The sequence below is a fragment of the Rhinolophus sinicus genome, chromosome 16, assembly GCF_057876585.1.
Source record: "Rhinolophus sinicus isolate RSI-liver-muscle chromosome 16, RSI-T2T, whole genome shotgun sequence".
Taxonomy (NCBI): Eukaryota; Metazoa; Chordata; class Mammalia; order Chiroptera; family Rhinolophidae; genus Rhinolophus; species Rhinolophus sinicus.
The window spans coordinates 41,551,687-41,574,676 of NC_142516.1; the positions used below are offsets into that span (position 1 = coordinate 41,551,687).

At 39.7% G+C, this 22,990-nt stretch overlaps 2 protein-coding genes across 6 annotated transcripts in view; one reads left to right on the plus strand and one right to left on the minus strand.

Moving 5' to 3' along the window:
* LOC109449920 (guanine nucleotide-binding protein subunit alpha-14) overlaps nucleotides 1–9,170 on the plus strand; it is a 157,000-nt gene extending 147,830 nt beyond the window's left edge. The window contains exons 4-7 of the mRNA XM_019736652.3: nucleotides 1,788–1,916; nucleotides 4,062–4,191; nucleotides 6,747–6,900; nucleotides 8,098–9,170. Coding sequence (XP_019592211.2) covers nucleotides 1,788–1,916; nucleotides 4,062–4,191; nucleotides 6,747–6,900; nucleotides 8,098–8,288 — 604 coding nt within the window. The 3' untranslated portion in view covers nucleotides 8,289–9,170. The remainder of the gene's footprint in view (nucleotides 1–1,787; nucleotides 1,917–4,061; nucleotides 4,192–6,746; nucleotides 6,901–8,097) is intronic.
* On the minus strand, nucleotides 1,910–22,948 carry LOC109449922 (uncharacterized). Of its 5 annotated transcripts, XM_088792802.1 has the most exons (9): nucleotides 18,385–22,948; nucleotides 16,316–16,467; nucleotides 11,322–11,484; nucleotides 9,618–9,645; nucleotides 7,629–7,793; nucleotides 6,507–6,645; nucleotides 5,458–5,549; nucleotides 4,933–5,045; nucleotides 1,910–2,058 (listed from the first exon to the last, which is right to left on the minus strand). In XM_088792802.1, the coding sequence occupies exons 2-5, from the start codon at nucleotides 16,394–16,396 to the stop codon at nucleotides 7,769–7,771; spliced, it is 297 nt and encodes a 98-aa protein (XP_088648928.1). In that variant the 5' UTR covers nucleotides 16,397–16,467; nucleotides 18,385–22,948; the 3' UTR covers nucleotides 1,910–2,058; nucleotides 4,933–5,045; nucleotides 5,458–5,549; nucleotides 6,507–6,645; nucleotides 7,629–7,768. The 5 variants fall into 5 exon arrangements, 4 of the variants coding, with proteins under 4 accessions (XP_088648928.1, XP_088648926.1, XP_088648927.1 ...); XR_012495812.2 differs by lacking the exon at nucleotides 18,385–22,948 and adding an exon at nucleotides 11,673–11,903 and having other exon boundaries at nucleotides 9,618–11,484; nucleotides 16,316–16,626; XM_088792800.1 differs by lacking the exon at nucleotides 9,618–9,645.
* Nucleotides 22,949–22,990: the final 42 nt, after the last annotated feature.

Consider the following 22,990-nt stretch of genomic DNA (forward strand, 5'->3'; position numbering starts at 1 on the left):
GCCTGATCACTGGGCAAATAGTTTAATCATGGGTCCTTGAAGAGGGGTTGCTTCCTGCTTCCACAGCTCAGCTCTTTCCCCCTTGGCCCGTGTCATCTTCCATCTTCTGAGGGCCATGAAATCCTTTCCAGAGATGTCTCCTTCCCTTCAGGTGCTGGCATGGGTGGGTGATTTACCCCACTATCTAATAAGACAGTAGGCAGGAAAGGAAACCAGAATTTTATCTGTTTCCTTGGGCATCTGTGCCAGGCTGAGTGTTTAACCCATTAATCTAGGTTGGCACAACCCATCTGAGCTCAGGAACATTTAAGTGCAAAGCAGGAAAAGGAAATAAAAGAAGTCCCATTAACGTGTTGGATGACACAGAAAAGAGCCGGAAGGAAGGGAGGCAGTGTCCCAAGGGGGAGAGCAGACTGCCTTTGACAGCTGGGGAGTCAGGGACAGCCCTCCCGTCGGCCAAGGCATCCCTGGCCCTTCCCTGAGATGGCCTAATGTCATTTGCTTCTGTGAAGGCCCTGGGGAGTGGCTGGGGCTCTTGATGTAGATCCATTTGGAAAAGGCCCACTGGAACTGCTGTAAAATTCAATGGAGCCCTGAAACCTGGGGCAAGCTCGAGAGGAATGTGGGAAGTGGCAGGGGGGTAGACAGAGCTGCATCAGAGAAAATAAACCCAGACAGTTGTCCCACTGGTGAGACTGAAGACACCGGTACATTTCCTTGGTCCAGGTCAGTGGCTGTCATCTACTCTGCTAGTCATGTCTGCTTCTTTGGACAGGCATTTATTTCACAAAAATTTGATGTGTGCCTGCTGTGGACTAGGCACTGTGGTAAGGGTGGGAGGTGAAACCAGTGCTGTCTAGCGTCAAGGAGTATACAGCTTGGTGGAATGAGATAAGCATAAGCGAAAAACAAAGTCACACACAGAAGTCAATGGTTATAAGCCTTTGAGTCACGTATGGGGCACAGGGAGTGGGTCTCAGAAGGCTGCTGCAGGGGTTTGCTTCCTGTGCTGTGAGCTGCACAATGAATAGTGGTAGCCTGTTACGTCTTGGCTCTCCTTCATAGCACCTGCTCAGGACGAGGTAGGCTCTGCCTGTGTAGGAAGAAGGCAGGGCCAGCCTCAGTTTGCAGGGGCTCAGAACTCGGTCATTGGCCAGGGCCTGAGTTAGTTATTTTACCCCCAAATGCCTTTTATAAAGGCTTTAACAAAAGTGTCCTCTTGTTTTACCACAGAAAAGGGGTATGTTTTAAGCTCAGGGCTTTAACATATGGCCAAAAATAATCCAAGACAAGTTTTGGTTTATTTTAGATGTTTAATTTCCCAGTGTAACAGAAAAACGTTGTCTTGTTACTTTTGAAAGAACTTGCCGTTAGCCTGTTTTGTGCCTTTATATTTTCTTAGAAACTCTACTTCACTGAGAAAAGTGTTCAAGAACGGCATCTACATTCTATAATGTTCTTGGATGAGGCTGAGTGTGAGAGGGGAATGAGGACAGGTGAGAGATCAGAGAGCAGAGTCCAATATCCTATTCCTTCCTGCCCCGCTGTCTCTCTCCCTGGCCAGATAGTGATGAGCTTAGAATCAGGAGAGATGGAGTGATGTACAGACTTCCCAGAAGGCTCATGAACCTTCTGATCCATATTCTCTACAAAACAGTTGGAGGAGAGCTGGCGTGTTGGCTCTCAAAGTCACTGATGGAACCTGGAATCTGAGTGGGTCCCTGGAGTGTGAGACACTTCTCCCTTCTCTAAATTGAGCCTCAGTCTCTTGTCCTCTAATGTTACAGTTATCTAACTGACATTGACCGTATCTCCACGCTGTCGTTCGTGCCAACGGAGCAAGACATACTTCGTGTTCGAGTACCTACAACCGGCATCATCGAGTATCCGTTTGACTTGGAAAATATCATCTTTCGGTAAGAATGTCTCCCTGACATCGTCCATTAAGAATCTGTTTGTCCAGGCTTGGAAGTCCCCATAAGGATTCTTGAATGTGTTATTCCTAAAAGGGGTTATATCTTTTGGGGCAATATGGCCCTCTCCATCACACGGTTTATCCTGGAAAAACAAAACAAAACAACTAAGAATTAATCCAAAATGTGTATTGAAAATTATGCAAGATAATGTATATATAAACTATTTTACAGCTGTGTAAAAAAGTATGAATTTCCACATATAAATATAGGAAGTATTTTTAGGATGACGTAAGTAAATCTTCATTACATTTAATTATGGCAAATGAATAATATGGTACATATGCATGGCACTGCAAATTGCAAAGCACTTTTTTTTATTGTGTCAAAACTTTAATATTGATATACAGTGTTTCATATTCAACATGAGAAATCTTTATTTCACTTCTGACAAGAAAATGTTATGTATGTAATAATGATTTTCTAAATTATCCATCTATTGGCATACTTTCAAAAATCTATGCATTTAATTTTTTAAATTATGTTTTTCACCCTCTGATGTTTTTCTGATTTATTTATTTAAATATTACATAAGGTTTATTAAATCTAATGTTTAGAAAACTGAGGACTTAAATTTCATATATTTTTAATTGAATTTTTCTATTTATTTATTTAAATATATTTTTAATAAAAACATTAGACTGGAAAAGCAAACAAAATAAAGCCCAAACAAAAACTTAGTACTTCACCACAGATAGTTTGAGAAGCACTATTCCACTGGACTAAACTAAAACAATGGTGTTGAAATCTTGTAGTGCCAAGTGTCCCACGCTCCCATTTAAAAAAAATGATTTTTATCAGTTTTACTCATTGAAAAAAATAGGTCTAAGCACTAAGTACAATTTGCAATTTCCTGAAGATGATTCTCACCATTTGCTCTCACTTCCAGATTAAGACAGTTTCATAATACTAGTTTCATAATGCTTTTCTATGGGATCAAAAAGCACTTTTATATCCACTAGTGCCTGTGTTCCCCCTAATAAGTTATTACACATGCTTTTCTAGTTGAGACAACACAAATCCAATCCTGCCATGTCCAGGTTCTGTCTGAAAACCCTATTACATCCCAGTGCTTTTCGAGCAGTGTGGCATTGGCAGAGCCCTGTGGTTGAGCCCCTGGAAAATCTGCATCTTTGTGAGCACATCTCCTGTGCTGTGTGCCCATGAATTTATCTAAACCTTTTCAGAATCAATGCAGCTTGCAACTTCTGAAACCTGTGTCTGGTCCACAGATGTATTCTCTTTGGCCCACCTAGTGTTCTAAAACACTTTAGAGCCAATATTTAAAAATTTCACGAACAACATCTAGTCTCTCTTGAAAAGTTTGAGGACCTGGTCGTAGAGAGCCTGCTTTTTTGTCCCTCAGTGGTTGACTACAGTTGGGTAGCAGTCATCCCTTCAGACAGGGCCCCTAGCACTCTTGAAGTGCATGCTTTTCTACTTTGCACAGGGCCACCTGACTCATTTTCATAGACTGCCTGACCCCTGTAGCATTCGAGCTTGTGACAGTCCTTTGGCTCTGAGTCCCTGAAATTTTTCCCACAGACACTTTGGATTTCCATATTGGACAGATGGCACTTACAGATATTTATGGGGAAGAAAGGGCGGCAGCCACCTAATGGAGAAAGGATCTGTGGATAAATGAGAGGAGCCATAAAAACAGGAAGGGGCAAAGGCCTGGAGAAAGCTGAGTGGCCTTGGAGGACTGCCTACCTTCCTGCCCCTTGGTGGCTGGTGTCCTGGCACTACAGTGTGTACCGCAGCGCCCAGGTGGACGCTTGCGCTTCCTGCAGGACTATTGCAACAGCCTCCTAACCAGTGTCCTCAGCAGGGTCCACCTGAGTGACCTTAGCATCTGTTTTCAGTAACTTCACTTACATTCTGTGCTTCCTTTGCTAGGAAACTTCCAGTGGTTCCTCCTTGCCCAAAGCAGCGGTGCTCCAACATTTTAAACATTGGACCCCTTCTCACTCTTAAAAATTATTGAGGACCCTAAAGAGTGCTGATTTCCATGACAGAATGATTCACGTCCCTTTTCTCCAGAGTTATGAGTTCCAGCTTTTGAGTAATCTGAGTTTCTTTGAACAGGATGGTCGATGTTGGAGGCCAGCGCTCCGAAAGACGGAAGTGGATCCACTGCTTTGAGAGCGTCACGTCCATTATCTTTTTGGTTGCCCTGAGTGAATATGACCAGGTCCTGGCTGAGGGTGACAATGAGGTATGCTGGGTGGGAAGTCTGCTTAGTTGTGGAAGACAGAGGCCTATGTCTGCAGCTTGCCAGATGCCAGCCAGCTCTGGCACGAGACTCTGAGGTTCAATCACCTTGCTTCTCAAAGTGAAGTCTGGCCTAGCAGTATAGATATTACCTGGGTGCTTGTTAGACATGTAGAGCTACTGAATCAACCCAGACCGAATACATGAGAATCTGTGTTTAACAAGATCCCAGGTAATTCACATAAACCTGCAAGTGTGAGAATCATCTTGACCTGGAAACCTGATTTTCAAATGTGGATGTGCTGGAATTCCTTGAGACCTTAAAGAAAAAGCTATCTCCTGGGGCCAACCCGAGCTTGATTTAATTGGTGGTGTGTGCAGCCCGAGGCTGGGATCTAACGTAATGTGCTGCCAAGGGTGGAGCCACTGAGAAGCACTGGTTCTTAGCTTTGGCTGCATATTGAAATCCTGGGGAGTTCTTAAAAAATACCACCTTTTTGGACCCCCCCCCCAGTCGAGATTCATATTCCTGGGTTTGAGTTGGGGGTGTCTTTTTCAAGCCTCCCCCGCCCCCCGTATACTAATGAATAGCCAGAGTTTAGCAATGCTATTTCTAATAAACTTACCTGAGAATGGGCTTCCCAACCTCCATGACCCACTGCACTCCCACATTAGCTTCCTAGCTGAGTTGGCATGGGGAGTGGTGCCAGTTGCTGTTCTTGGATGGCATCTGCCCTTTGCTTACCCTAGAAGGGGCTTGCTCAGGGCAACGGGGACGATCCACCCCCATCAGGCATTCAGTGTCCTCTGTAGAGTTGCCATAGTGCGGCTGGGTCACACTCCAATAGCTGGGTCTGCCTGGAAAATGACATGAACCCTCACAGTCACTTCTTTGTGAGGTTGGGGGTATTTTCTGTGGGATACCCTCATCCTTCCCCCTACCCTTCACAAGACCCCTTGACCTTTTAGAAAAATGTCTCTTGCTTCTCGGGCATGAAAGTAAATCAATAAGGAACTCTGTCCAGGATTAGGCAATAACTATGAACAAACTGTACCTTGTTTTTCTGGAGACCAGACTTTTCTCTGAGGAGCATAGTAACATTAGCTAATTAATGGAGGATTAACCCCTTTACTAGTGTCACTGTGCAAAGGAGAATAGAAATCTTGGCTGCCACTCAGCTCTTCCAATAGAGAAACCTTTTTAAAAAGGAAAGGCCTCGAGTTATCAATAGGAAAAATTAGCTACAAATTTGTCTCAGGAATTACTTACGATGTTTGTCAGGAAACTTAAAAGATTAGTCAGGTGTGCAGGGACAAGTACATCAGCCTGATGTGCTAAGACATGAAATATTTTTTCTTCTCCTAAAAAAAAAAGAAAAAAAAAAAAAAGAAAAAAAGAAATCACAAGGTATTTGTAGAAAAATTGTGGTTGCCACTCCAGTTTTCCCTCCTGGTTGTGGATATGTGTTGGATACATGGATACATTTACTATGCTGTATAGGAATTGTTTTTTCATATACTGTATTTCCTTGGACATCATTATTGATAAGATCATAATAAATTTTAAAGAAGCTTTAAAAGCAAGTGAGGGGTTACCTCTCTGATAATAAATTCCAGATCTTAGGCCCCAAAATGGTACTCAGCAAGAGAATGAACCCATGTGTCTGGGAGTTGTAGGAATTAGAGATTGATGGCATGTCCCTTTGGGCTTTGATGTTTTTCAGTCCGACCACTTCCCTCCCTAAAGGGAAGTTCTTGTTTCTTTCCTCCTAGAAATACTTAAGAGAGCAGAATACTCTCGAACATTTATTGTCATCAGGTGAGCTCTGTATGTGCCTGTCTGCCCATCATAAATTAGGAACATTTGATATTTTCTTGCCAGTGTCTAATGCTCAGAAATGTTACTGTCCTTCTGCATAATTTCCACTAGATCCTACTATTGTACGGCCTTGGGAAACTATTTAAATTTCATGAACAATATAGAATGCTCATCCCTAAAATGGGGGCTCTGTTCCCCTTGTGGAGCTTGCCTGTATTGCCCGCCGATAAGGCCTGGCAGAGGGTCAGTGCTCAGTAAGGCCAGTTCCCTTCCCTGCTAGTGTCCAAGGAGGCGACCCTGCTGAAGGGCTCTATTTTCCCTTGTCGTCACATGACTCCTGACGCACAGTCTGGAGGCCCACACCCAGTAGCGTGGGTGTCTCAGGTCGGAAGCTGTGAACTTGCCCCTCTTGGTAATCCCAACAATTCTACACAGAAAACTTGTCAAATACGGCTATGACCCTTCTTGTTTCAAGCTGCACAAAAGTCTTATATCCTTACTTGTTAGTTTGGGGCTAGAGAAGAGTTGGGTGATATAGGAGATCCAGAAAGTGGAAATGGAAGCAGGAAGCCTGGTGCCCTGAGGTGGCCACATTTTCACCAGCTATGGCAAGGACAGTGACGCCGAGACTGGAGCTGGCTGAGAGGGACACAGATGGATGGAACCAGTGATTTGGTATGTTGCTTCCAAAGCATGGCTTTTCTGTCTAGTTAACCTTAAGTCCCTTGTTTCTCTCTTAGAACCGCATGGAAGAGAGCAAAGCCTTATTTAAAACCATTATCACCTACCCCTGGTTTCTGAACTCATCTGTAATTTTGTTCTTAAACAAGAAGGATCTTTTGGAAGAAAAAATCATGTACTCTCATCTAATTAGCTATTTTCCAGAATACACAGGTAAGTTTCATCTTGTTGACCTTGCTGAAATTAGTTCGTAACGAGCTCATAGGAGCCTCCCCAGTCTGTCTAGAACAGACTTTCTCACAGAAGCTCAGTCACATTACTGTGTGCTTTCGCCTCAGTCCCCACACATGTCTCTCCTGGTGCCTGGAATACAACTGGCAATTCCTTTTGCTAACTCACTTTGTTTGTCAAGACCCAGCTCAGGCACCCTCTCCTTTGGGAAGTTCTTCTGACCCTCACCCCCTGCTCTCTTGGCTGCCCCGCGGGGCTCACCATGCTCTTGGCCTTCGTCACTATAGCATTGTCTGCTCACTCAGCCCTCTCCCAGTCAGCTCCTGAGGGCAGAGACTGTGCCAGACTTATCTTTGCATTCTTGGTGCTGGTCAGAGCACCTGGCACTTCTTAGGTGTAGGTTAAAGTGTGGCAGCCCCCTTTCCCAGACACAGGGTAGACACTGAGGTTCCTTATATACATGACAGATACAAAGGAGAGTTTATGCCCTATTGCTAATTACTTCTGATACTGGAGGTCTCAAATATAATTAAGTTTCACATTGATAGTCAGAGGAGCAGTGTGTCAGCACTCTCCTTTTACGTATTGGCCACGTAGTATACAGCCCACAAACTTGAAAAGCAGACTTGGGTGCCTAATAACGTTAGTCCCATATTCTTCCTTTTCCCTCTCCTAGTCCACTTCTGTCTGCCTGAGTTAATAAGAATTACCTCTTTTCAAAAGTGGTCCAAATTCGGGGTGGTCGGTTAGCTCAGTTGGTTAGAGCACGATGCTTATAACACCAGGGTTGCCGGTTCGATCCCCACATGGGTCACTGTGAGCTGCGCCCTCCACAACTAGATTGAAACAACTACTTGACTTGGAGCTGATGGGTCCTGGAAAAACAGTTAAAATAAAAATAAATAAAAGTGTGGTTTTTTTTAAATGTCCAAATCAGAAAATTAAATTGGGTCACAATTTTTCAACAAATTGCCTTAAAGTACAATTTGCAGATGTTAGTAGACACTTTACTGTTCTACAGGTTCATAATGAGATATAATAAAAATCATGCCCCTAGAAATAAGAGCTCAAAGAAGCACCCCAAATAAGAATAAGAGTACATTGAAAATGATTTTCGGGAGGATTTGGTGGTGAGTTCATATCTCTCTTCTTTATTCCTCTCCCTGCTCCCATGACCAGGACCAAAGCAGGATGTCAAAGCTGCCAGAGACTTTATCCTGAAGCTTTATCAAGATCAGAATCCTGACAAAGAGAAAGTTATCTATTCCCACTTCACATGTGCTACAGACACAGAGAACATCCGCTTTGTGTTCGCTGCTGTGAAAGACACAATTCTACAACTAAACCTGCGGGAATTCAACCTAGTTTAAAAACTGCTGCCTACGCCTCGCCAAAACCAGAAGACAGGACTCGCAAGCAAGCCCCTTGTGTTTATTTCCGAGTGCTTCTGACATCACCCGACCCAGCCCACTGGACAGCACCAAGGCCACCGGCACAGAGATGGGTGATGGAGCCTGGAAGATATTTAAGTTTAGCAAAACTTTAAAAGTCTTTATTCCAAAATTGTTTTTATATTTCTTTTGACTTTTGGCTGTAAGACTGTCATTTTGAATTTGATATTTTATAAAGCCACTGTGATTTACTGTTTATTTTTAAAATTAAGTTTAAGTGTATTTTAAAAATCATGTAACTTGTGCTCGCTTCGGCAGCACATATACTAAAAATCATGTAACAGAGGGGTGGGGGCCTGTTAATCTAGAGATCATGCCTTGAGACCTCTAGGATTAATTTGGGTGACTTTTTTTTTTTTTTAAAGAAAGTTGAGTTTTAAAGCTTTTTATTAAATCTTGTGATTTTGAGGCATTTTTAATTGTTTTTCTCTCTTCATGCTGAAGTATGATGTCTTTAACAGGCCACCAAAGTTTTTTTTTAAAGCAGTCGGTTCTAAGTAACGACTATGTCAGTGCATCTAATTTCGTTTTACTACAGTTTCACCATGAAGCCAAAGTTGACATAAGGTACATGGTCTCTAGACAGCATATATGTTGTACTGGTGGAAAGAGTGTATGTGTGTATTCCAATGTATATGACTATGCCTTGTAAACTGATGAAATGGCTAAAAGTACAACTTGTTTAACAAATATAATGTAACTTCTGCCAAAATTTTGATGGCCACCAGTTTTGCTGCTTGAACCATGTATGCTGTGCCTTTCTTAAGAGACTAAGAATATACCATTCTGCCATTAGCATTGGATTAAGTTATGTTTCTTTGAGCTGATAAAAGTGAACTGGCATCTTAAGATGACTAACCGTAGAACTGGGAGGTCTATGGGTGGAGCTGGGCTCCCTGTTACTCTCTAGTTCTGACTTCCTATTAAAACTTTATGGTTCCAACTTCAGGGAGAGGGATTTATATAGGGGGCCATCTTGGGAAGGGGGTACTTCTTTTTGCACATAGGTGGCTGGCCAGAGGTGTGCGTCCTCACACTGCTGTGGTGGTTTTGTTTCTTTTTCTTTCCCCAAATAAAGCCTCTTTTGGTGGACTACCTAGAGAATTATTTTGTCTAGTCGACAGAGCTCATGTTTTTGAGGAGCTATGGTTCTGCTCCTCAAAAGAAAAATGCTGTAACTTTAACAGTTAACTACTCAGAAACTTTCTAAATGTACTTGTAGGAGAAGAAAAATAATTTTACCCTTACCTTCTGGATTCTTGGCTGAGACCCCTTCCTGTAATAAAAGAGATTAACAAGAGGACAAAACCCCAGAAGTTTAATAACATGCACACCTCCTGTATACATGGGAGACACCCAGGAAAACTGAGTCATTCCCAGAAGTGGCCCAAGCCATCATCACCTTAAATACCATCTCCAGCTAAAGACAAAAGAAAGGTGTTGGAGGAGGGGGTGGGCAAAGGGCAGAAGGCCAGTTATGGAAGGTTATGAAAAGCACAGTAAACAAGAGTAAAGTTGTTATGCAGATTTAAGTTAGGCACCTTTTCCAGTGATAAGAGTTTCCCGTGATTTAGAATCTGATCCTTCTCTTCCTGGTACAGAAAGGGAGACACACAACTAGAGATTTCTCTTGTTAATGTAAATTTCCCCCACAAAGGGTAATTAATTCTACATTTTCAGAGCTTTTCCTGTGTCTGCTCTTTCTTAAAAATTAATCAGCTCAAAATAATCCTCATGCCAAAGAGGCGTATTTTGGGATGGTATACATTCTGATCTCTTTCTGTCCTACATTTCAAATTTCAAAGGAGTTTCACAGTCCAGAAGCTAAGTTGAGAGATGGGCTGTATTATTTTATTGAACCAATCTCTTCGTCTTGAGACTAGGTCAGCCGTGCAGTTAAATAGTTGTGTCTCATTTTAGGAGGTGGGCTACCAAAGTTAGGCCAATATGGCACGAGCAATCAGGTACTTAATAAGAGGCATTTCTATCGAAACAAACAAACAAAAAACCCCACAATGGTTAATGGTTGAAGCAAATTACAAACTCAGTATGAGTCATGAGGGCAACCAGTCAGAAGATTTTTAGACGAAGCATCTTTTGCAATTTGAGTGTCTCCGATGTCATCAGACATGAATGGTATTTGAACAGGAGCCATTGTGGCCATTTCACTGAAATTTATACCAAGTTGTTCACACTCAGTTTGCAGGGCTTTGGGAAACACTTTAGCAAAAGCAAAACAATAATTTCTGTAAATGACAAAAAATCTTAAAATGGCCATGGTTAAAGATCTGATAAGAATTCAGCAAGGAAATTTGGTTATTTCTGTAAAATCCATTTTAAGATAATAACTAGAATTACAAATGATAACATTAGACCAGGTTACATCAGATTTCTAGGGATTTCATACAATTTGTTCTTAGTGACTCCAAGTCAAAAGAGTGGGGAAAATAATTGGAAATGTTAGTTTGAAGAGTTATAGCTAGATTATTTGAAGAAACTACAATTCAGGATCCAGTCCAGTTTACAGGTAGATAATGAAATCTCAGACAATCAACAGGCCTAGAATCAGATATCCACTAGGTACAGTATAGTTTTTACTGAAGGAAGCTTTTTTTCTCTATAATCACCCCATTTTTACCAAAGATAATTACAGTAAAACTAATTTGTTTGCAAAATAAATCTAGTCTCAGTAAAATTGGCCTGATTATTTACATAATTGCAGCAAGAACAGTGATTGACTATATATACAGTCTCTTAAATCTCTTTGCCAGAACTTTCCTTAAGGAGTGTCAGGTTGGACTTTTTAAAAGCCTCTCAGAGGCTCGGAAGCCAAGGTCTTGCCCTCAGATTTTGTCTGCAATACCAAAACAATGGGATTATTTCCTCTCTTCTCAAGGTCCCAGTATATCCTGAGGTTCCTGCACCTGCCAGGAAGTGACCCTTGTAACTTACCTGGTAAGGCTGCAAGACACCAGATGGTTTTTCCAAGGGGATTTATTGGCTTTAAAGTCAGCCTTGGTTCCTTAAAACTGGTCATATCTGATTCTATGCACATTCTCAAATATGACATTCCAGTCAAAGTCTTGATAATATAGCCAGTGTTTCCAATTGTGTCCTGTTAGAAGGAGAACAGATTCTTATTGAACTTATGCAAATTCCTATGTTGTCATGAAAATAAGAATGCTCACTAAGAATTTCCAAATTCTTAGTAGAAATTGCTTAAGTCACTGATAGCTTAAGAGAAAAGAAAAAGGTTTCCTTAAATCTGGAAAAACAAAACAAAGTTATAAAAATTATAATTACCCTCATCAGTTCCTTCGGTCCCATATAATAAATTCTTGTTGGTCTTGATCTTGTGTTAGCAGTTTTGTGAATCAGTTTTTCCTTAGAATTTTCCTGTTTAATTCTTACCCAGTTCAATGGTTTGATCTGATAGTTATCAGAAACCTGTACTTTTCAGAGCCCATTCCATAAATCTCCCTGAAGATGACGCACTTTTGTGGAAACACTTTTGCAAAAGCAAAACAATAATATCTGTAAATGATAAAAAAAATTTAAAATGAATGCAATCAACAAGGAAATTTGGTTGTTTCTGTGACATGTATTTTAAGATAATAGCCAGAGTTGCAAGTGATAACATACCAGGACATATCAGATTTCTAGGAATTTCATGACTTCTGGAATACTTATATTAATAACATGTATCCATACAAATATAACCTAAAGAAATTTTTGGGTCACCTCTTATTTGTCAATGCTTCCCATGCAATTTTTAAAAAATATTTCCATTAAAAAATATTTTTTTTAATTGGGGAATATTGGGGAACAGTGTGTTTCTCTAGGGCCCATCAGCTCCAAGTCATTGTGCTTCAATCTAGCTGTGGAGGGAGCAGCTCAGCTCCAAGTCCAGTCACCGTTTTCAATCCTTAGTTGTAGGGGGCACAGCCCACCATCCCATGTGGGAACCGGCAATCTTGTTGAGAGCTTGCGCTCTAACCAACTGAGCTATCCGGCCGCCCCTCTGGCAGCTCAGTGGCAGTTCATTGTCTTCAATCTAGTTGTGGAGGGTGCAGCTGACTGGCCCATATGAGAATTGAACCGGCAACTCTGTTGTTCAGAGATCACACTCTAACCAACTGAGCCATCTGGCCGCCCTTCCCATGCAATTTAACAAGAGCCTAATTAGTTTAATATCTCTTTATATAAGGAGAGACAAATCTTGAGATTTTGTAGAAATAGATGTTCAGTTCTCTGAAATACTCCAAGCTAGTTCAAGGTCAAAAAGACTTAATTTAGAATTTGATTTTTAGAAGTTTGTCAAAAATATCAAAGGTTTTGGATACTTGGCCAAATAGGATAACAGATCATTGTGAAACAATACTTAATTACCTATTTAATCAAAGTGACAATAAAAATATTTTAAAAGCAAATACAGATTACATAGTTGTAAGCAAAACTTAGCTCTTAATATGTAGAAGACTTGAGTTTCTTAAGTAATCAAAGATCTAATGGTAAAGATAACATGAAGCATATAAAATTATTTTAGTAAAACAAACTCTTTGCTTTCTAGGCAGATGACTTAAAAGGTAAAGAAAAACCTTTCACAATCTTTTATCAAGAGCAGACCAACAGTCCAAGAAAATCCTTTTAGCACATGAAAGAAAATTATAGTTTTATACAAGTACACTATTGATATTAGCCAGCTTAGTTACACAAGGTTCCCTTTCTTTCTCACTTCCCAACTTTCTATATCCATTTAATTTGTCCTTTATTCTCCTCTTTGCAATTTTGAAACAATCGGTTTTACTTCAGGACAAAATTATTTTCTTTCCCTTAACAAAAATGCATCTCCATACCTCATACATTTTCTTAACCAAAAACATATCTTACTTTCTGTGAAAATAGAGATGTTTCCCTTACTATTTCTACTTGTTTTAATTACACACATTAATTAGAATCCCCAACCTTTGCAACTTTAATTTCTATTGAAAACTAAGGAGAAAGAGATTTTGAACTACTACATATCAACATTATGTAGATTGGCAAATGTATTAATACATTTCATAATTTTTAGAAGCATATCCTTCTTCATGGTACAATTTTTCAGTGTAACACAAGACATTTACTTTCAGACCTGAATATGTTTAGTTTCTTTGTAATAAGCCAAGAGTAGATAAAACTATATTTAGTAATTAATGTTTCAGTATTTTACATTATTTGAAAATGATCTAAATATTCAATGAATTTCCATCATTTAACCTGGAAAAAATTTAAGGTTTCAAGTTACCAAAACGATTTGGAAGCTATTTTAAAGTAGATATATGATATAAAACTTCATAATTGTTAAAAAGTTCATTGCACTTACATCTATTTAATTCACTTGTCTTAAAAATCATATTTAGATTACTCCTAAAAATTTCATTAAACAAAGTTAACCATCATCCTGTTATTTTTCTTGCTGACAAATTCTGTAACAGAGATAACATGAACCTATTTGACTAATGAACCTAGGTAGAATAAAAGTTGTACATCTATATTCTGACAACTCTGAAGACATGCCTATTTTAAGTAAACCTACTTAAACTAGCCTGTATTTACTGAATATTTTCCCAGATCACATGAACTTAGAAAACACTTGGGTTAGTTTCTGTATTTCTGAGAGTTTAGAAATACTTATTTCATATAAGCACATATTATTAAGCCAATTGAATAGCTCTTTTACAAATTATTTCTGGCTATTCCATCTGGAGGTAGAAAAATATCACACATCTACAACATACATATATAGACCTACATAAACATACGGACAGATGCAAACAGAGACCGTATGAGTATCATAAACTTTTAGCTATGAATCAGGTGCAATCATACAAAACTCACTAGTTTATAAAAAAACAGTTGAATCCAAATTGTGCTTCTGGCAGATAGAATAAGTTTACCTACTCAGATGGCTAAAGCTTTTTTACCAATATTTGCAGAGAAGACACTTTTTTTTTTTCTTTGCCCAATTTCCAAATAGCTCCTTTCTTTTCCCCCTCTGAGGAGAATCATCTCCTTAAAGTTTGGATTTCAAAGAGATGGCTCTCAGGTCCTAGAGAAGATGAGGGTAGAAAATGTACATCTCAAAGGCACAGAGAAAGTATCTAAGTTTTCTCCAAGAAGTTTTGGGCTGTATTTGCCTATTATCAGATATCTAGGGTCATTACTATTTAATTTTTTCCTTTACTTAAGTGCAGGACAATTCTGTTTCCAATGTCCCAATCTTTTACATGTCCACAAGCATTTTGAGATGAAGAGGAGGAGCTTTTGGGATTGGTAAGGATAGGTGGACTTTGTATGGCTTGTAGAACTGCATTTCTGGTTTTGTAAAGATTTGTAAGACACAGTTGTTTCCAATTCCTCAAGGAATTGGGTGAGCCTGAATGATATCGTGGGGCTGACCTGCCCATCCAACTACATTATCTTCAATCACTTCTTTATATCAGGGAGGAGATTTCCATTTCAACTAAGATAGAAATAAAAAAAAATTCCTATATTCTGAAATTTCAGGGTTGAATGCATTATGCCTTTGTAAAGTCTGTATTACGCATTCAACGAAGGCCTTGATATGCTCTCTGTTTGAGTGTACAAATTCAAACTTGGACCAATTCACTTTAGGGGGGAAGCCTCTATTATTACTTCTATCAGTCCCTGAACATCACCTTCCAGCTCATCCATTTCCTGATTTTGTGTAGGAGGGCCTGGGAGAAATTCCAGTTATCTGTTTCTCTGTGAGAGGGGTTTCCCTAGGGAGCTGTCTGGCTTATCTTATGACTTACAGTACAATCATGATGAGAGGGAGGAACACCCCCGAGCAGCCAATGAAGACTCCTGTGAGTGGGGTTGCATATGGCCACTGATCTTTCTAACTCTTCTCTAAATCTGGTAGGATCTTCTGAAAATGAAGGTAAAAAGGACTTTGTAATTTATCTTGTTAAGAGAGTCCCTAAGGCTGGATGCTACACTCCTTTGTGTTCTCTTTTCAATGTGATCATTCCACGGGTACCAATAAAACAATTGTTTAGCAAGAGAGTTCTCTAAACAAGTTTTTTCAGATCTAGAAGTTGATGAATAGGATCTTCCTTGGTATATTAATCTCAATAGCGACTCAAACCCATAAGCCTTTTTATGACTTAACCATGGAAACAAGGGGCGTCCCTGGAGGCGTTGCAGCTCTCACAAGATCCAGAAAGTCCACTCCAAGAGTTAGCTTGAGAAAGCAAAGATCTTCATTACCACAGGCATTCAGAATGGTGTGAAAATTGTGTCTCCAGTTTCCCTGAGAACACGAGACACCTCCAGTCACAGACCCTCTTGCTGATCTGTGACACTGGGCAGGTGCTACTGGAATGGAACTCTTCCAGCACAATTGAAACAATGAAGGCTGAGACAAAAAGGCCCCTTATGGACTGGGACCCCTTAACAAACTCTCGGGAGAGCTGGCACAGTGGGACAGAGAGAATGCTGCTTGTCCCTTTGTGTCTCAGATTCTCAGCCTATTGGGCTGGCTGCCAGATAGAAGCCATTACTTGCATCTTCTGGTTGGTGGAGGCCAGAGAGAGCATTCTCAAATTGGTCAAAAACCCAAGCTCTCAAGACTTAGAACAAGATGAAAATAAAATCTCATTTGGCTTATGTTTTTCCTCCTTGTGACAAATAACACGAAAGACAGAGACAATAGAAAACAATGACCATCTCTGGGAGGAACACGATCAATAGAAAAACCAGAATATCCCTAACAAAAGTCTTTACCAGAATCTCTACACCCAAGGAACTAGTTCACACAAGTATTTCCTCCTGCTAATCTAAATTTGGAAAGCAAAGGGCACGGTGAAACTTCCCTTCTTCTCTCAACGAGGCACTGCAGACAGAGATCCATGAGAGCTGATTTTGGTAAGAATTCTTACCCTTCGCCGGCTTCTGCCAGTTTTCCAGAATTCTATCTGCAGGTTCCAGAGCAAGAATGTTGTCTCAGCAGGTCCCATCATGAGTTGTCAAGCTGTAGGGGAGGAAAAATAATTTTCCCTCTACCTTTGTAGGCTCTTGGCTGAGACCCTATCTTTATAATAAAAAAAAAAGAAAAAAGAAAAAACAGATTAAAAGGAGAAAAACAAGTTTAACAACACATTTACCTATGTTTTATGTATATATATATATACACACACACACATATACATGTCTATCTATCTATCTATCTATCTATCTATCTATCTATCTATCTATCTATCTAGCTAGCTAGCTAGCTAGCTAGCTAGCTAGCTATCTATCTAGCTAGCTAGCTAGCTAGCTATCTCCTGTATACATGGAAGATGACCAAGAAAACTGAATTAAAATGGCCCAAGCTATCACCTTAAATACCTTCTTCAGCTAAAGACATAGAAAAATGCTGTGGAGTGGGGAAGGCCAGTTATGGGAAGTTACCAGGAAAAGCATAGTAAATGAAGGTAAGGTTGTTATTCAGATTTGAGTTGGGCACCTTCTCCAATGATAAGTTTCTAGAGAATTAGAGTCTCGTTCTTCTCTTTCTGGTACAGAGAGGGAGACACCCTTGCAAATGAGATTTCTCTTATAAATTTCCCTACGAAAGGACAACTTCTACTCAGTTTTCAGAGCTTTTCATGTGTCTGCTGTTTCTTAAAAATAATGAGCTCAAAATATCCTTATGCCAAAGAGGCATATTTTAGAGTGGTACATTCTGCTTCTGGTCCTCCATTTTGCAACACGTCAGTATTCACTCATGTTATGTTGGAGGTCCGTTAGTAGCTGACTCAGAAAAGCAGAAACAGAAATCACGTGGGAGGTGCAGAGTGCTTCAAACTAAAGGCTCAAGATGGTTTTATCTCTGATTTTTATTTGAAGGTGTGCACACACATACAAATACACATACAAGCACATCACTTAGGGATTTAGGTGTGATACGTCTTATCTCCAATCAGTCTACAAAATGTACTCAGATTAGTTCTCTATGTTATGGAACAATGTGTCATCATTCCCGTAACTGCACTAAGCTTTCCTATCAGCCAGTTAGGATAGGCAGGTTCTCATTCTGTTGGAACACCTCTAAGTGTGAAGCTATTAAGAGAAGAGCATCGATGCTGGGAGAGACAGGAGTTATGCTTACAGCTAGTGATTCTACCCCATTAACATTAAACTTTATAAAATAACTTTCACTCAAGAAATGAATACAACAGCAACAGTTTTTGTGAAACCTGACAATTAGAAAATGTAGGATATTTTTTAAAATTTTAAGCACTTTCTGGCATCAAGTTATTATTTTCAATTTCCTCTTGGTTGACAAAGCATACAAGATGGTGGCTTTCAATCACTTCTAGTTGCAGGAGGGCGGTTGAATAGATCATTAACAAAAGGTAGTAATGAAGCATTTTATTTTATTTTTTTTTTTTTAAGATTTTTTGGGGGAAGGGGAACAGGACTTTATTGGGGAACAGTGTGTACTTCCAGGACTTGGGTTTTTTTTTCCAAGTGAAGTTGTTGTCCTTTCAATCTTAGTTGTGGAGGGTGCAGCTCAGCTCCAGGTCCAGTTGCTGATGCTAGTTGCAGGGGGCACAGCCCACCATCCCTTGTGGGAGTCGAACCGGCAACCTTGTGGTCGAGAGCCCGTGCTCCAACCAACTGATACATCCGGGAGCTCAGCTGGAGCTCAGCTCAAGGTGCTGTGTTCAATCTTAGTTGCAGGGGATGCTGCCCACCATCCCTTGAGGGACTCGAGGAGTTGAACTGGCAACCTTGTGGTTGAGAGCCCACTGGCCCATGTGGGAATCGAACCAGCAGCCTTTGGAGTTAGGAGCCTGGAGCTCTAACCGCCTGAGCCACCGGGCTGGCCCAAGCATTTTCTTAAGTAATGGAAATTCTGAACTCTTCATATCAGAGGTGAATTAATTATCTCTGTTAATATTAATTCAGCAAGTAAATGATTCTCTCCTATCCCTTCTTTCAAAATATACTCATTACTTACTGTGGAAATGAGCCATTTGAAGTTTTCTGATGTTGAGAGGCAGTCTTGGTGCTTAAGAATGTAGTAAGTATCACCACTGAGGCATAGTCAGCAAGGAGGATGCTGGACTGGGAAGCTGTCAGCTGGCTTTGACTGAAAAGTCAGGACCTTGGGCAATCTGTTAGTTATCCACACTCATTTAGGCCCCAAAGATGGTAGATAGAGTTTAGATAGACGAGCGAAGGTATATTTCTACTTCCATCCAGTCAACTAAAAACAGAGGCAGACTGAAGATTGGAAATATTTGACTTAATTTATTTGAAAAAGACATACATAGTTAAAGTGGGCAATCCTCTGACCAAGCAATCTAATTCTACCGATAGCAAGAAATAATTATAGCTTAGAAAAATGTTAGTCATTAGTGAGCATGGTCAACCAATTTTCAGGAAAAAAGAAAAGATGAAGGTCAATTTCAAGAGGAAGAACTTCACTGTACACATTTGTGTGTATAAATTATCTTATCAGAATACACAAAACCAAGGCAGAGATTGCAACCGGCAACTGGGCCAGAAGCCCACATAAAAGGTATAAGAACAGCAAAATGAAGGAAATACTGCAGTGATGCCGAAGCAGATCTGTAAAAAAACAAATTATCATCATCAACGACCATATGTTTACCAAAGAATAAGCATTCCAAAGAAGCACAGGCTATTTGGTCAGTACGAAAATGAGGAAGTATTTTTAAAGTGCACGTTCCCTGAACAATTCATTTCCGTATGTAATACACATATTCACAAAGAGATCATCATTTTAAAAGGTCTGTAACCATCTATCTGACCTTGCAACAAGCCCCAGATACAATTTCTAATAGCTTGTGAGTGTGGATATAAAATTGACATTGAGAATATTTCAATGTAATCTACATTTCACTTGAATGTTTTCCAGTCCCCAAACTGGGAACTTTTGGGTAGCCAGTGGAACACTGGTGGTATGATGGCATAATAAATGTTGGGGTTTTACAACACGCTTTATTTTAGGTACACTTCAGATGATCAGACTTTGTATTATACCCCTCTCACAGGGTTTCTTGTTACAAGGACCTCATTAGAAGGAACACATTATTAAGGTTATCAGAGCAATACTAAATTAATAGTGTTCAGTGACAGGGATTTTTTAGGTTGACAGATGTCTATCATAGCAGAGGTTAAACTGTAATACAAATTAATTTGTATTTGTATGAAGTAAAAAATAATTAAAAATACACTCATATCAACCTAACAATTTTGAAGTTACATTTCTTATGTAGCTCTTTGGGTAACCAAAATTGTCAATTTTTAAAATATGCCATAATGCTTTTAAAAAAGAACTAATCTGTAATTCCAAAATAAAACTTTTAAAAAAATGATATGGAACAAATTTATTTTACAAAATAAAGTAAAAAAGTTTCAATTAAAGAAGGATGAAGGTTTGTAATAGAGTAAGACTGTCCTTCTTCGGTTACATCATGAGAAGGCAGTGTTCTTTGGAAAAGAGAATAATGCTGAGAAAAACAGAAGGCAGCAGGAGAAGAGGAGAGCAGATATGAGATGGATCGACTCCCCAAAAGAAGCTACAAGCATGAGGCTACAGGAGCTGAGCAGGGCTGCTGAGGACAGGACATTGTAGACATCACTCATTCACTGGTCAGCAGGAATTGAGCTGACTCAAGGGCAAGTAACACACACAGGGGATCCAGCATCGTCTCAGTACATGTGCTGGCTTGCTTTTAGGATAGCCTGAAACAAATACTACTTCACACCAATTGCAGCAGAAAGAAAAGCGTGGAAAAAGTCTGCACTAACAGCTATATTGGCCAATTATCAAGAATACAGATTACAAGAATCATAAAAATTTAAACTAATGCTAACTTGATTAGGTTATCATTAGCAGTAAGGTATCATTTCAAAAATATATTTCAAAGGATTGGGTAGGAGCGTGAATGGTCCCCTTTTAGACTATGTAAAGGAGCTGTAAGTGATACTGGGTAGCACCAAAGAAAACCAGATTGAATAAATTTTGTATTGAATCTTGCATAAGGAGTATAGGTTATCTGCATTTTCTACTTGAGTCCTGCAGAAATGAGGAAATCCAATTATTTCCAGCTAAACTGCATTGGCATTTGTAAAGCACCGTCCAATGAATGAGTATTTTGGCCCTATAAGAATGTAACCCACGGATAGGCTCCCCTTTTTTAAGGGCCTTTGGTACCTGTGTGATGAGTCAGACAGAAGGTAGATGAAGAAAATTCAACTTACTTAAAAAGAACTTCTGGCTCCAATCTTAGTAAAATGCTTAGTGGGACAGAGGTTGAAATACATCAAGTTAAATAATATCCTGTGGCCTTTTTTGGGTGTTGTTTGTGGATCTAACTTTTATATGGTTTTTCTGGTCATGCAGTCAGTGGGACCTAATACACACTATGAAAGGAAAACGTTTTACAAAACAAAACAAGAGCTATCTTATCTCCTTACTCTAGGGAAAAAGACAGTTCTCACAATTTGAAGACTCCCTGAGTTGCAGATCTGCAGCTTCTTATCTAAGGACAAGCTCCACACAATCCAGAATGTTCAAACAATCACTGGCTGGCCCACGCCTCCAACAGCAGTGACTTTCAACATTTTGGGGGATTTTTTTAAGCTGAATATTTAAAAATTCATAATATGAAAAATATTTTATATTGTGACCCAGTACACACAGTATCTAGAGTATTTAACTGAAACAATATTTCTGGAAACAATGTTTAACCTTGTTCCGTGCAATGATCTCCTTTCCTTTTCTATTCCACTTTTAAAATACGTTGGTCTTTGAGATGTTAAATTGACTTCACGTCCCACGACTGGGTTAAGACTTACAGTTGGAAAAACACTGTCTGCGAGGATTTTAGTTGATCTTAAGAAAAGGTAAAAAGCAATAGCCCAGGAACCCAGGCAGATTTCTCTGAATTGTGTTGGCTGGGGCACGAAAACACCCCATCCCAAGTGTCTACTTTCACCTTCAGTGTATTCAGCACACTTTTCTGCTCCAGTTAGTTCAGGCAGACTAACCCAGTACCTTGTCCCACCCAATCTTTTTCATACTGGGGCTTGGGTTTGGCCTGAAGGATCAGTTAATACTGGCAACTGATGACTGAATAAGGTATAGAAAATTCAGCACTGAGTAGTCTTTCCTTTTCATCAGACAGGGATAGGATACTGTGGTATTTATAGGATATATCTATAGGTGCATATGTATTCAGTGGGATACTATTATTGCTACTACCATCAGAAAAAAATGACAGAAATAATTATGATAGAAAAAGATAAGAAAAATGTCTTATTTATTTGGAGGCCCCGGGAGAGTTTTGGAAAGGATTGGAACTATGGAGGAGAAAGGGCCCGGGAAGGACAGTCTATAGCCGGTAATGATTCTTTACCGGGATCAGAAAACAACTCAGTTGAACCACACTGAGCCTGGGTAAAATCCCAAAGTCTCGCTGAGAACACTAGGGATGAAACAGCCAATACATACACTATGAAAGAGAAGCCACTGAAGAAGAGCACATGTTCTGTGGTTCAGAAAGGATTTTGTAAATGTGAAGAAATTGCAAGCTTCTTTTTGTACCAGAAATCAAAGTTGCTGTTTCTAACACAGTTTTCTGGAGGAAAGTTGGCAGGGAACAGACACTCTGCCTTGGGTTTCACACAATGATCATGGGCCAGAATATATGCTGTGCTAGAATCCAGGGCCTGGGGTTATAGCTAACAAATAATACAACGAAAGAACTGACACAATACTTAGGACCTTATTCCATAGCAACTACCAAACAACCAAGGCAAGCTTCAAGTTCTCAAGCAGAGAGCCATTAAATGTCATAAAATGTACTTCAGGTCTGATTGTTTCAAATATAATAAGATGACGGACTCTGTAAAATTCAAGGAAAAAAAAAACAGAATCAAACACATAACTATAAATTGTAAAATGCTATGCTGAGAAGACGGACTTGTCTAGTGATCTATTGATGTTCTTTGTTTAGATGAAGACAATCTTCTAAGACAACTGATCAACTACTGCTCTTGAAATTGTAGGTCTTTCTACTTTAGAAACAGAGGAAGTGATGGGAGGTGCTGATAGTAGATGACAGGTAGAGAAAACGTAAGAAAAAGCATTCCTAGGTTCTTGTTAGTAAGGGAACAGGAAGGATAGGCATGTTGGCTTTCCATGTATAATAGTTACAAGACCCAGGCCTGCTAGCCTCCAGAGGATACTACAAAGATTTCTATGCTACTCTCTTAGGCTTTCCCGCTTTACCATGGGACACCCGAGTTATGGGTCTGTATTTTTTCTGAGGACAAAATCATGAAACTGGAGCAGGTAATGAGGTACGTGGCTAATGGCATGAATGAACGTCAGTAAAACAACATTTTGGATGAGGACGATCTAATGAGTTTTCTGAATGCCTGTACTCTTATGTTTAATGCGAATGCATGCAAAATTGGAGGAGCTCAGCAACAGAGAAAATGTGTATGTTACTTTGAACAAAGGTCATCATGGGAGCACGCACTATCATGTGATTTGAAAGTTGTCACTTTTGATTCAATTTATGTTCAGT